This window comes from Salvelinus alpinus, chromosome 28 (genome assembly GCF_045679555.1).
Source record: "Salvelinus alpinus chromosome 28, SLU_Salpinus.1, whole genome shotgun sequence".
In the NCBI taxonomy this organism is placed as follows: domain Eukaryota; kingdom Metazoa; phylum Chordata; class Actinopteri; order Salmoniformes; family Salmonidae; genus Salvelinus; species Salvelinus alpinus.
Window position 1 is genome coordinate 8,349,798 of NC_092113.1, and position 15,010 is coordinate 8,364,807.

General features: G+C 44.2%; 1 protein-coding gene across 1 annotated transcript; it reads left to right on the top strand.

Moving 5' to 3' along the window:
- The first annotated feature begins 4,060 nt into the window (after positions 1 to 4,060).
- Positions 4,061 to 14,788, top strand: actr5 (actin related protein 5). The gene is made up of 9 exons (XM_071371443.1): positions 4,061 to 4,481; positions 4,648 to 4,886; positions 9,163 to 9,332; positions 9,449 to 9,666; positions 9,860 to 9,997; positions 10,158 to 10,256; positions 10,398 to 10,537; positions 10,682 to 10,814; positions 12,837 to 14,788. The coding sequence occupies exons 1-9, from the start codon at positions 4,098 to 4,100 to the stop codon at positions 13,128 to 13,130; spliced, it is 1,815 nt and encodes a 604-aa protein (XP_071227544.1). The 5' UTR covers positions 4,061 to 4,097; the 3' UTR covers positions 13,131 to 14,788.
- The last annotated feature ends 222 nt before the right edge of the window (positions 14,789 to 15,010 follow it).

Consider the following 15,010-nt stretch of genomic DNA (forward strand, 5'->3'; position numbering starts at 1 on the left):
GCCTGCAGAGTTCTGTCATACTATCCGGGTCTGTGCCCAAACAATTCGAGCTTCTACTTCTAAAAATCTACCTTTCCAGAAACAAGTCGCTCACCGCTGCCGCTTGCTATAGACCACCCTCTGCCCCCAGCTGTGCCCTGGACACCATATGTGAATTGATTGCCCCATCTATCTTCAGAGCTTGTGCTGCTAGGTGACCTAAACTGGGACATGCTTAACACCTCGGCCATCCTACAATCTAAGCTTGATGCCCTCAATCTCACACAAATTATCAATGAACCTACCAGGTACAACCCCAAATCCGTAAACACGGGCACCCTCATAGATATCATCCTAACCAACTTGCCCTCCAAATACACCTTTGCTGTCTTCAACCAAGATCTCAGCAATCACTGCCTCATTTCCTGTATCCGCTATGGGTCTGCGGTCAAACGACCACCCCTCATCACTGTCAAACGCTCCCTAAAACACTTCAGCGAGCAGGCCTTTCTAATCGACCTGGCCCGGGTATCCTGGAAGGATATTGACCTCATCCTGTCAGTAGAGGATGCCTGGTTATTCTTTAAAAATGCCTTCCTCACCATCTTAAATATGCATGCCCAATTCAAAAAATGTAGAACCAGGAACAGATATAGCCCTTGGTTCACTCCAGACCTGATTGCACTTGACCAGCACAAAAACACCCTGTGGCGTACTGCATTAGCATCAAATAGCCCCTGTGATATGCAACTTTTCAGGGAAGTTAGGAACCAATATACACCAGCAGTTAGGAAAGCTAAGGCTAGCTTTTTCAAGCAGAAATTTGCATCCTGTAGCACAAACTCAAAAAAGTTCTGGGGCACTGTAAAGTCCATGGAGAATAAGAGCACCTCCTCCCAGCTGCCCACTGCACTGAGGCTAGGAAACACTGTCACCACAGATAAATCCACGATAATTGAGAATTTCAATAAGCATTTTTCTACGGCTGGCCATGCTTTCCACCTAGCTACCCCTACCCCGGTCAACTGCCCTGCACCCCCCACAGCAACTCGCCCAAGCCTCCCCCTTTTCTCCTTCACCCAAATCCAGAGAGCTGATGTTCTTAAAGAGCTGCAAAATCTGGATCCCTACAAATCAGCTGGGCTAGACAATCTGGACCCTCTCTTTCTAAAATTATCTGCTGAAATTGGTGCAACCCCTATTACTAGCCTGTTCAACCTCTCTTTCGTATCGTCTGAGATCCCCAAAAATTGGAAAGCTGCCGCGGTCATCCCCCTCTTCGAAGGGGGAGACACTCTAGACCCAAACTGCTACAGACCTATATCTACCCTACCCTGCCTTTCTAAAATCTTCGAAAGCCAAGTTAACAAACAGATTACCGACCATTTTGAATCCCACCATACCTACTCCGATATGCAATCTGGCTTCCGAGCTGGTCATGGGTGCACCTCAGCCACGCTCAAGGTTCTAAACGATATCATAACTGCCATCGATAAGAGACAATACTGTGCAGCTGTATTCAGCGACCTGGCCAAGGCTTTCGACTCTGTCAATCACCACATTCTTATCGGCAGACTCAACAGCCTTGGTTTCTCAAATGACTGCCTCGCCTGGTTCACCAACTACTTCTCTGATAGAGTTCAGTGTGTCAAATCGGAGGGCCTGTTGTCCGGACCTCTGGCAGTCTATGGGGGTGTCAAAGGGTTCAATTCTCGTCCAGCATCACTACTCTGGACGGTTCTGACCTAGAATATGTGGACAACTACAAATACCTAGGTGTCTGGTTAGACTGTAAACTCTCCTTCCAGACCCACATTAAGCCTCTCCAATCCAAAATTAAATCTAGAATCGGCTTCCTATTTCGCAACAAAGCATCCTTCACTCACGCTGCCAAACATACCCTCGTAAAACTGACCATCCTATCGATCCTCGACTTCGGCGATGTCATTTACAAAATAGCCTTTAACACTCTACTCAGCAAATTGGATGCAGTCTATCACAGTGCCATACGTTTTGTCACCAAAGCCCCATATACTACCCACCACTGAGACCTGTACGCTCTCGTTGGCTGGCCATCGCTTCATATTCATCGCCAAACCCACTGGCTCCAGGTCATCTACAAGTCTGCTAGGTAAAGCCCCGCCTTATCTCAGTTCACTGGTCACCATAGCAGCACCCACCCGCAGCACGCGCTCCAGCAAGTATATTTCACTGGTCACCCCCAAAGCCAATTACTACTTTGGTCGCCTTTCCTTCCAGTTCTATGCTGCCCATCCAACTACCTCATCCTCATACTGTATATATTTATTTTGCTCCTTTGCACCCCAGTATCTCTTTTTGCCCATTCGTCTTCTGCACATCTATCACTCCAGTGTTTAATTGCTATATCGTAATTACCTCGCCACTATGGCCTATTTTATTGCCCTACCTCCCTTATCTTACCTCATTTGCACACACTGTATATATACATTTTTTTCTACTGTATTATTGACTGTATGTTTGTTTATTCCATGTGTAACTCTGTGTTGTTGTATGTGTCGAACTGCTTTGCTTTATCTTGGCCAGGTTGCAGTTGTAAATTAAAACTTGTTCTCAACTAGCCTACCTGGTTAAATAAAAGTCAAAAAATAAATATATCAATTGTAAAAAATATTTTGGAAGCTATAGAAATGCATTTATTAATGTCTACATTCGTTTTTGCCACATGTATTCTATGACAGACACCTAATGCATACTTTGAAGTTATATAAAATTCTATTATGTGAGCTAAAATATATATCTATATAAAAACATTTTCCTTAAAGTATAATTGATTATTATTTATTTTTTTACCCCGTTTTGTCCCCAATTTCGTGGTATCCAATTGGTAGTTACAGTCTTGTTTCATCGCTGCAACTCCCGTACAGACTCGGGAGAGGCAAAGGTCGAGAGCCGTGCGTCCTCCGAAACACAGCCTAGCCAAGCCGCACTGCTTCTTGACACAATGCCCATATAACCCGGAAGCCAGCCGCACCAATGTGTTGGAGGAAACACCGTACACCTGGCGACTGTGTCCGTGTGCATTGCGCCCGGCCGCCCACAGGAGTCGCTAGGGCGCGATGGGACACGGACATCCCTGCCAGCCAAACCCTCCCCTAACCCGAACGACGTTGGGCCAATTGTTCGCCGCCCCATGCGTCTCCCGGTCACGTCTGGCTGAGACAGAGCCTGGACTTGAACCAGGATCTCTAGTGACACAGCTAGCACTACGATGCAGTGCCTTAGACCACTGTGCCACAGTATAATTTTTTGAGATTGCTAATGTTACTGTTCCCACTACAAGATACTTAAATACATGTATTGAAACATTTAATTGAAATACTGTAGAATTCCATTCATTCCTATGGAGGACTGCGCCGACTGGGGAGTGCCAATATGGCCGACTGTTGGTTTCAATGGCTAATAAATAGCATCAGTAATCCAAGGTTTATATACATAATTGGTTATCACACACAGGCTGTACTCACATTAACCTGTTCTGTAGATAGAGGCAAAAAAAAAAGGTCTGCTGTAGATAAATCAAGCCATCCATATAAAAAACGAAATAAAAATATCAGGAAGTAGACTTCACAATTGATCATTAAATAGTAATATAACAATAGTTGTTAGGGGATCTACTATAATAGAGGATGTAATATATACATATTTTACAATTGAAGGGCCAATCAGCAGTTTAAACAATAACAACAGGTTACCCTGCCACTGTTTCAGTAGAAAGCTGAGGGATGGGGCTGGAGAAATGTAATCACTCTCAAATTCATAGACAGGGCTATGGATGCATGGACTGACCATCCATGGTATCAAAGTATAGTTTAACCATGTTTTGAGTAAAACAAGCTTATATTTTGGGTTCTGATGGGGTACAGCAGTTAAACTAAGCTCATGAGGTGTGCATAAGTTATATTCTTTAAGAATCAATTGGTACAATTAATTTATAAGTCAAATAATGTATGTACCAACTTCTGACTGCCCCTTTAATAATTGTTACGTTATCAAGACGTAACGAGAGCTACGCGGAACTCTTGGTTTCTAGTACAAGCTTTCTAGTCGGGCGTATTTTGTAGTAACACCCTTTCAAAATGACTTCCAAAACAGACACAACATGCAAAATATTTTCTTTTCAAGACTACAAATCCTCTCCCGATCCGATTTTCGAGATTTCTGGCGAATGCTTACAACCATCACCAGTTCCGATAATAATAGATAACGGCTCTTTTCAAACAAGGGCCGGTTGGGCATGCAAAGGGGACGAACTAGGCGCACCGCGGCTTCTGTTCAAGTCCGTGGCGGCGAGGAGCAGAGGGGCAGCGCGAAGTGAAACCCAAATCGGCAATGACATTTCTAACCTCGAGCCGGTGCGATGGCTCCTGAAAAGCCAGTTTGACCGAAATGTGGTTGTAAACTTCGAGATACAGGAACTGATGTTCGATTACATATTCAGCCACCTCGGAGTTGTGACTGAGGTAAGGTGTTCAAGTTATGTTGCACAATTTCCTATGTTGCTTGTCCTGTTTAGACCGTTCTGCCTTCTCAGTCTTGAATATAACTTACTGACAAAGGTAGCTAACTAGATAGTTGGTCCTTCAAGCACATCTGATGTGGTTTCTCTCCGTTCTCTCCCCTCTTTAGGGCAGTGTTGAACATCCTATAGTGCTCACAGAGGCGCCCTGCAACCCGCTGCACAGTCGCCAGATGATGTCAGAGCTGCTCTTTGAGTGCTACAGAGTTCCTCATGTGTCCTATGGCGTAGACTGCCTGTACAGCCTCTACTACAACAATGCTCTCAGCAATCTCACACCCCTACACACCGGCATTGTCCTCTCCTCTGGCTACCACTGCTCTCACATCCTACCCGTTATCAATGGAAGGTAAAACCACTATACAGCAAATCACATTTTATTGGTCACATACACATGGTTAGCAGATGTTATTGCGAGTTTAGCTAAATGCTTGTGCTTCTAGTTCCGACAGTGCAGCAATATCTAACAAGTAATCTAACAATTCCACAACAACTACCTAATACACACAAATCTAAGTAAAGGAATGGAATAAGAATATATACATATAAATATATGGATGAGCAATGACCGAGCTGCATAGGCAAGATGGTGTAAAATACAGCATGTACATATGAGATGAGTAATGTAAGATATGTAAACATTATTAAAGCGGCATTATTAAAGTGACTAGTGATCCATTTATTAAAGTGGCCAATGATTTCAAGTCTGTATGTAGGCAGCATCCTCACTGTGTTAGTGATGGCTGTTTAACAGTCTGATGGCCTTGAGATAGAAACTATTTTTCAGTTTCTCTTTCCCAGCTTTGATGCACCTGTACTGACCTCGCCTTCTGGATGGTAGCGAGGTGAACAGGCAGTGGCTCAGTGGTTGTTGTCCTTGATGATCTTTTTGGCCTTCCTGTGCCACGGGTGCTGTAGGTGTCCTGGAGGGCAGGTAGTTTGCCACCGGTGATGCGTTGTGCAGACCTCACCACCCTCTGGAGAGCCCTGCGGTTATGGGCGGTGCAGTTGCCATACCAGGCCGTGATGCAGGCCAACAGGATGCTCTCAATTGTGCATCTGTAAAAGTTGGTGAGGGTTTTAGGTGACAAGCCAAATTTCTTCAGCCTCCTGAGGTTGAAGAGGCGCTGTTGCGCTTTCACCACACTGTCTATGTGGGTGGACCATTTCAGTTTGTCCGTGATGTGTACGCCGAGACACTTAAAACTTTCCACCTTCTCCACTGCTGTCCCGTCGATGTGGATAGGGGGTGCTCACTCTGCTGTTTCCTGAAGTCCACAATCATCTCCTTTTGTTTTGTTGACTTTGAGTGAGAGGTTGTTTTCCTGACAGCACACTCCGAGTGCCCTCACCTCCCAATAGGCTGTCTCGTCGTTGTTGGTAATCAAGCAAATTGGAGATGTTGTTTCCTACCTTCACCACCTGGGGGCGGCCCGTCAGGAAGTCCAGGACCCAGTTGCACAGGGTAGGGTTGAGACCCAGGGCCTCAAGCTTAATGATGAGCTTGGAGGGTACTATGGTGTTGAATGCGGTGGTTCACGCTTTCAGTTTTGTGCAGATGCCGCCATCTATCCACAGTTTCTGGTTAGGGTAGGTTTTAATAGTCACACTGGGTACAACATCTCCTATGTACTTCCTTATAAACTCACTCACCGAATCAGCGTTTAAATCGATATTATTCAATGAGGTTACCCAGAACATGTCCCAGTCCGCGTGTGGATTCCGATTGGTCAGACCAGCGTTGAATAGTCCTTGTCACATGTATATCCTGTTTGAGTTTCTGGCTATAGGAAGGGAGGAGAAAATGGAGTCGGGGTCAGATTTGCTGAGGGAGGGCGTGGAGGGCCTTGTATGCATCGCAGAAGTTAGAGTAGCAGTGGTCCAGAGTTTTGCCAGCGTGAGTACTGCAATCAATATGCTGGTAGAATTTAGGCAGCCTTGTTCTTAAGTTTGCTTTGTTAAAATCCCCAGCTACAATAAATGCAGCCTCAGGATATATGGTTTCCAGTTTGTATAAAGGAATTATAGGTCAGGTGAACAAAAGGACTTGAGTTTCTCTATGTTGTTACAATTACACCATGAGTTGTTAATCATGAAACATAAACCCCCGCCTTTCTTCCCGGAGAGATATTTATTTTTGTCGACGCGACGCACAAAGAATCCCGGTGGCTGTACCGACTCAGATAGCATATCCCGAGAGAGCCATATTTCCGTGAAACAGAGTATATTACCAGTCGATATTACTTACCAAGCCAAGCAGACAGACCCAGCGCCAGGATAAAGTGATTAAGGGTGCAGTTGAAATCGGTGAGGGGGGGACATTTTTTGGGGGTTCTTGCATTGGAATTATATTGAATTCTGCATATATCACGCTATACCACAATAAACATCAAGTTCAAATTCCGAGAACATTGTGAGCTTTTGAAGTGACAGGTTGCTGCCAAATCTGTAGCCCATCTCCGCTACGCTGTATCAGCACAATGGACAGTGCCCTACACACTAAAGAAAGGCCATTTTGGAAATTAATATGGGCTACCAGATAGGTTGTTTGTAATAGGTGAATTACCCTATGTGAATGCAGCCAAACACAGCTGTCTCACCAAAATAATGCAAGCTAAATGCTGAAAGTAGAAACCTAGTAACTCATGCAAAACAAAAAAACTGAATAGCAGTTTGGCTTGGATTACCGACACAACTGCAAATGCAAACAAATGAATGTGAACAGAACAGGGGTAGGCCTACTATAGGCCTATAAACCAAATATCAGATCGATAAAGGCATAATACAATCTATATTTAGACTAGTTACTTTAACAGTAAACAAAAAAACGCAGTAAACAAAAGGCATATGCAAATAACCAAAACATAGTCTACAGCCTACTACAGTGAGACGCAGTCATGCACAGCTGTCTTGCCAAACACATAGACCTGTAGGCCTATTTCAAACATGGATGCAGCTCATGAGTTCAGCAACATGTTACGATACGGCACAATACACTTCTGTGGATCAAATTCACCCCCACCCACTCAATCAATTAAGCAATGCCGGCCTACCACAAACACGTTTCCAATACGCACAGTTCCATCTACAACCACGAAAAGCAATAGGCTACCAAGCTTACATTCTATTTCTATGGTTATCTATTTCTACAATGAAACATGCCTATGCATTATAATTATATTGAAATCTGCTTAGATCACCCTATACCACAATAAACAGAAAAGTTCAAATGCCGAGACCATTGAGTGCTTTTGACCAAGAAGTGACAGGTTGGCACTCTATCGGCACCACGACACACGAAGCAAGGTTGGTTTTGGCAATGAAAATAAAGGCTGGCTAAATAAGTCATTTTGCCATTCCTTACCCTAGGGTTTTGCTGAGAATGACACCACTGGCTTTATACCAGTGGTGTCTTTATACAAAATCTACCAGCTAAATCGTTTCTTACCTTTTCAGAAGAGTTGCAGCCTCCTTGACGATCTGTTGAACTTCCTGAGTAATTGATCATTGACCCCAAAATCTTCTTGTAAGATCCCCCTCTAATGCCAGTTGGATTAGTTGAGCTTTCCTTGGGTGTAGCGTGCTTCTTCTGTGCTGACTGAACACATTTGCCGAAGTGGAAAATGAATTCTTCACAGCTGCCTGTCATTAACAAGTGTTGACACCTCGGTTTCCATTAGGGCTGTCCGTGACCTAGAGCCAATTTATCTGACCATTTCTACCGATGTACATGCCAGTTCTGATTTTTATATGCACATTTTCATGGAACAGTTTCATTTAATTTATAATAGTCTTGTATATATATATTTGAAGTTGGGAAAATATATGGTAAAAATGCAGAATGGTGTTAAACGCCTGCAAACAGCTTGGGGAGTTAAATTATTTCACAGATTTAATCATGTAATATTAGGCTTACTGATGATTTCTCATTATCTACTTGCAAGCTACTCATTGACAGTCCACGAGCTACCGGACATGCAGTTTTCTGCTAATGTGCAACATTTGGTAGGCTGATGGAAGGCTACTCCGAGTCAGAGTCTGTGCTACAGAGACACCTAATCTCAACATGCCGTGCTCATCATGGTTCGTACAGGAAAAGTGAAATGATGCAATGAGTTTGCTGGTGGTGCACGCAGCTCAAATGATATGTAACAACACCACAGGACATGAAACAACGATGCAAATGTAACAACAGCACAACAAAATAGAGAAAACATGTATTTTTCAGATGAAAAATGGTGCAACTAGTGCTTTCTAACTGCACTGAACCAAAATAGCGGGGCGGGACTGAAGCAAGACTTTCCAGTGAGCAAAACCATTCATCTTGTGGTGATGGGGAGGGGGGAATGCGGTCTGTTAATTATTATATCATATATTAGATGGATGTATCTATTTTAATACAGACTTGCTCAAAACATTACCAATCATTTGAAAATGACAAATTACCAAATGGATCATGATCACTTTCTGGTAAAACAAAGTGAAGGTGCAAAAACACAAGTTTGCATCCCTATTTTGAAAGTGGGGGTGCAGCTGCTCTGTTTGCTCCAATGCTCAGGCCCCTACGTGCCATTTTAACACATGCCACACACCTTGTAACATTCTTTCCTCTGCTGTTTCCCCAGGCTGGATGCAGGCAACTGTAAGCGTGTGAACGTGGGCGGGAGCCAGGCGGCCTCGTATCTTCAGCGTCTGCTCCAGCTGAAGTACCCTGGTCACCTGGCAGCCGTCACCCTCAGCCGCATGGAGGAGCTGCTCCACGAACACAGCTACACAGCCACAGACTACCACCAAGGTCTGCCTGCCATGAGGCCAGAGATGTAGTGCGATTATATGAAACAGTAATTGTGGTGCCTTACTTTATGTGATTCATTTCCTGACTCTCTCTCTCTCTCTCTCGGTGTCTCTCAGAGCTGGAAAAGTGGCGCAGTGTAGAGTTCTATGAGCAGGAGGTGCACCGCATGCAGCTGCCCTTCTCTGCCAAGGGGCTGGGCGGCGTGGTGAGTGTGGAGGAGAGGCAGGAGAGACGCACCCAGCAGCTGCGCAGGCTACAGGAGATCAACGCCCGGCGCAGGGAGGAGAAGCTACAGCAGGACCAAGAGCGGTTGGATAAACTACTGACAGTGCAGGCAAGAACCATTACCTTTTATCGACTTGGTCAACTATGAACCTTAACCGCTACCCCTTTTCTCCCCTAAACCACCACATTTCACTTATAGACCTAAGCGTTAAAGCTTTCCTTGACATTTTAACCACCAGTCGTATCCATTGAGGTAAACCGTGTGTGTGTGTGTGTGTGTGTGTGCTTGGTCATGTGCGTAGGAGCTGTTGGAGGACGGCTACCTGGAGCAGTTCCATAAGAACCTGGTACAGCTGAACATGGACTCTGCTGAGGAGCTGCAGTCCTACATCAACAAGCTGAGCCTGGTGGTGGAGCAGGGCAGGCAGCGGCTCTTACAGGTGATCATAGGGGCTAGCAAACGATAGCATTGAATTAGGATGACAACAATGTCCAACATACAGTTCTTTCAAAACAGCCTAGACTATGGCAACGTATCACAGTGTTGGGAATAATGTTGGCGTTAAACTAATTGACAAGTAAGAAATCTCTCTCTGTCAGGCCTCAGAAATGGAGCAGCCAATGGACGAAGGGGACGGGGTGACAGAGATGGATCCAGACTTCAGCGAGGAAAACACAGAGACAGAAAAGCCTGTGCAGGTAAAGCAATATTCTCTACTATTTTAATGGTATAAACACAACAGTCTGAACCACATTCATACAGAACGAAATATAGATTGTGATTAAACCTCTTGTGATGGAGGCTCCACTAGCCCTGTTGACAACCTCCTCTCGCCACAGCCGGTGTTTAACATGGCAGAGTACCATCAGCTGTTTGTGGGTACGGAGCGCCTGCGAGTCTCAGAGATCCTCTTCCAGCCGTCGCTGATAGGAGAAGACCAGATGGGCATGATGGAGACTCTGCAGTATGTCTTAGCCAGGTAATCTACTGCACGTTTCCTCGCTATACCTGTTTGATTGTACATTTAATAAAAACAACACGCAGGTGGCCACAATAACTAGAACATGATTAACATAGTAGCTGAAGAGGTTGATCATAGTTTGCATGACTTGACTGTGTGCAGGTATACTCCTGAGCAGCAGGAGGCACTGGCCCGTAATGTGTTCCTGACGGGAGGGAACCTACAGTATCCAGGTATGAAGGAGAGGATAGAGAGAGAGCTGCTGGCCATGAGGCCCTTCCAGTCGCACTTCCAGGTACATTAAACGTCTGTGTATGTGGTAATTTACTGCTCCTAAGGACAGCGTTGTGTCATGCAACTTATATTGGTTCATGTTGAGACAAAGGTAGGGCAAGAGTATTCTATACCAGCAGTATAAATACTCAGTGACTTGTACAAGTCTTAATTTAAACAATATGGTGATAAGGAGAGAACCATATTACAACTTACAGTACATTCGGAAAGTATTCAGACCCCTTGACTTTTTCCACTTTGTTACGTTACTGCTTTATTCTAAAATGGATTAAAAAAAATAACAATCCCCTCATCAATCTACACACAATACCCCATAATGACAAAGCAAAAGCAGGTTTTTAGAAATATCACATTTACATAAGTAATCAGACGCTTTACTCTGTGCTTTGTTGAAGCACCTTTGGCAGCGATTACAGCCTCGAGTCTTCTTTGGTATAACGCTACAAGCTTGGCACACCTGTATTTGGGGAGTGTCTCACATTCTTCTCTGCAGATCCACTCAAGCTCTGTCAGGTTGGATGGGGAGCGTCGTTGCAAAGCTATTTTCAGGTCTCTCCAGAGATGTTCGATCGGGTTCAAGTCCGGGCTCTGGCTGTGCCACTCAAGGACATTCAGAGACTTGTCCCGAAGCCACTCCTGCATTGTATTGGCTGTGTGCTTAGGGTCCTTGTCCTGTAGGCAGGTGAACCTTTGCCCCAGTCTGAGGTCCTGAGCGCTCTGAAGCAGGTTTTCATCAAGGATCTCCCTGTACTTTGCTCCGTTCATCTTTCCCTCGATCCTGACTAGTCTCCCAGTCCCCGCTGCTGAAAAACATCCCCACAGCATGATGCTGCCACCACCATGCTTCACCGTAGGGATGGTGCCAGGTTTACTCCAGACGTGACACTTGGCATTCAGGCCAAAGAGTTCAATCTTGGTTTCATCAGACCAGAGAATCTTGTTTCTCATGGTCTGGGAGTCCTTTAGGTGCCTTTTGGCAAACTCCATGCGGGCTGTCATGTGCCTTTTACTGAGGAGTGGCTTCCGTCTGCCAACTCTACCATAAAGGCCTGATTGGTGGAGTGCTGCAGAGATGGTTGTCCTTCTGGAAGGTTCACCCATCTCCACAGAGAAACTCTGGAGCTCTGCCAGAGTGACCATGGGGTTCTTGGTCACCTTCCTGACAAAGGCCCTTCTCCCCCGATTGCTCAGTTTGGCTGGGTGGCCAGCTCTAGGAAGAGTCTTGGTGGTTCCAAACTTCTTCCATTTTAAGAATGATGGAGGTCACTGTGTTCTTTGGGACCTTCAATGCTGCAGAAATGTTTTGGTACCCTTCCCCAGATCTGTGCCTCGACACAATCCTGTCTCGGAGCTCTACGGACAATTCCTTCAACGTCATGGCTTAGTTTTTTGCTCTGACATGCACTGTCAACTGTGGGACCTTATATAGACAGGTGTGTACCTTTTCAAATTATGTCCAACCAATTGAATTTGCCCCAGGTGGACAATTAAGTTGTAGAAACATCTCAAGGGTGATCAATGATCAATGAGACCTCAATTTTGAGTCTCATAGCAAAGGGTCTGGATACTTAAGTAAATAAGGTATTTCTGTTTTTTATTTTTTATACATTTGCAAATTTAAAATTCTCGTTTTCGCTTTGTCATTAAGGTTGGTCGATTTCTTTATTTTATTTTTTATTTTTATTTAACCTTTATTTAACTCGGCAAGTCAGCTAAGAACAAATTCTTATTTACAATGACGGCCTACACCGGCCAAACCCGGACGCTGGGCCAATTGTGCGCCGCCCTATGGGACTCCCAATCACGTCCGGTTGTGATACAGCCTGGAATCGAACCAGGGCCTGTAGTGATGCCTCTAGCACTGAGAGGCAGTGCCTTAGACCCCTGCGCCACTCGGGAGCCCTGCGCCATTGAAAAAAATATTTTTAATACATTTTAGGATAAGGTTGTAACGTAACAAAATGTGGAAAAACTGAAGTGGTCTGAATACTTTCTGAATGCATGTTTTGACTCTGCTCTCCAGGTGATGATGGCGTCGCGGCCTGCAGTGGATGCCTGGTACGGGGCTCGGGACTGGGCCTTGGAGCACCCCCCTGGCGGGGAGGGCTGGATCAGCCGGCAGGACTACGAGGAGAAGGGCGGTGAGTATCTGAGCGAGCACTGTGCCTCCAACGTCTTCATCCCCATGAAGATCGCCAAACCAGTCCCGCGCCTTGCTGAACCTCTGTTAGTGCCCATTACCACGATGACAGCAGCTTCCCCCGACAGTGTTTCAGCCTCTCCATCAACCGTCACCTTGGCACCGACCCAAACTTGAACTCCTCCACTTTCTCTCATGAGCACGTATGGGAAAGCGCAAAACTAGGTGGGTGCATCTCACTGTATATATCATGGTGCTGTGCATTTTGGGATTTCAAATTAGCACAGATGATGATGGACCAATGGACCACTCATGTTGAATGGTTACAACTTTAGACCGTTCTGAAGGCATTGGGCTGTTTGGTTGTGTTAGTCCCTTTTATACTTCATCACATAAATGATTTGGGTTTTTACCTGTGGAGTTTTTATAATGCAATCAAGCTATGTTTAAGATTCAGTCAAGGATATGTTGTCAACCAAACATCTAGATACCACAAGCTGGCATTTGCGGTCAAATATTGTAATAAAAACATACTTTTTGTATAGCGACAATGTTTTGTGTAAGACTGTCAAGTTCCTCTTTGTTGTATGCTGTATCTAGAAGAGAGAAATCCATATCCACATGAGTATTACTGCAGTACACCATTATGCCACAGGGTGGTATTAGTCTACAGTACAGTAGATTTTTTCCCACACCTTTGACCAAACAACTGAATGCTCAGCCAATACAAGCTCTTCAGCAGCTTGTAAAGCACCATTGGCCACATTACTAGGATGTAGGAACATCCCCTTTTTACAGATGTTTTGTTATAGAGATACACATAGTTTGATCTCTACTGTAGTATTGCCACACTGTGTCCTGTTAGATATACAGTGCCTTCAGAAAGTATTCATACCCCTTGACTTATTCCACATTGTTGTGTTAGCCTGAATTTAAAATGTATTAATTCTTTCTTTTTTTCTCACCCAACTACACACAATACTCCATAATGACAAAGTGAAAACGTGTTTTTAGAAATGTTTGCAAATGTATTGAATGAAATACAGATATCTAATTTACATAAGTATTCACAGCGCTGAGTCAATACTTTGTAGAAGCACCTTTGCCAGCGATTACAGCTGTGAGTCTTTCTGGGTAAGTCTTTAAGAGCTTTCCACACCTGGATTGTGCAACATTTGCACATTATTCTTTTCAAAATTCTTCAAGCTTTGTCAAATTGATTGTTGAATCATTGCTAGACAACCAGTTTCAGGTCTTGCCATAGATTTTAAAGTAGATTTAAGTCAAAACTGTAACTTGGCCACTCAGGAACATTCCCTGTTTTCTTGGTTAGCAACTCCAGTTTATATGTGGCCTTGTGTTTTAAGTTATTGTCCTGCTGAGAGGTGAATTCATCTCCCAGTGTCTGGTGGAAGGCAGACTGAACCAGGTTTTCCTCTAGGATTTTGCCTATTCTTAGCTCCATTCCGTGTCTTTTTTATCCTGAAAAACTTCCCAGTCCTTCATGATTACATGCATACCCATAACATGATGCAGCCACTACTCTGCTTGAAATTATGTTGAGTGGTGCTCAGTAATGTGTTATTAGATTTGCCCCCAACATAAAACCTTGTATTCAGGACAAAAAGTTAATTGCTTTGCCACATTCTTTGCAGTATTACTTTAGTGCATTGTTGCAAACAGGATGCATGTTTTGGAATATTATTATTTCTGTACAGGCTTCCTTCTTTTCACTCTTGTCAATAAGGTTAGTAGTGTGGTGTAACTACAATGTTGTTGATTCATCCTCAGTTTTCTCCTTTCAAAGCCATTAAACTTTAACTGTTTTAAAGTCACCATAGGCCTCTTGGTGAAATCACTGAGCTGTTTCCTTCCTCTCCAGCAAGTGAGTTAGGTATGGATGCCTGTATCTTTGTAGTGGCTGGGCGTATTAGTACACCATCCAAATTGTAATTTATTAACTTCATCATGCTCAAATGGATATTCAATGTCAGCTTCTTTTTTTTTTTTTTACCCATCTACCAATAGGTGCCTTTCTTTGGGAGATATTGGAAAAC

Coding starts and splice junctions, on each gene's coding strand:
- actr5 (XM_071371443.1), top strand. CDS start 4,098: ATGACTTCCAAAACAGACACAACATGCAAAATATTTTCTTTTCAAGAC. Junction 4,887..9,162: donor CTACCCGTTATCAATGGAAG/GTAAAACCACTA, acceptor CTGTTTCCCCAG/GCTGGATGCAGGCAACTGTA. Junction 10,538..10,681: donor CTGCAGTATGTCTTAGCCAG/GTAATCTACTGC, acceptor GACTGTGTGCAG/GTATACTCCTGAGCAGCAGG.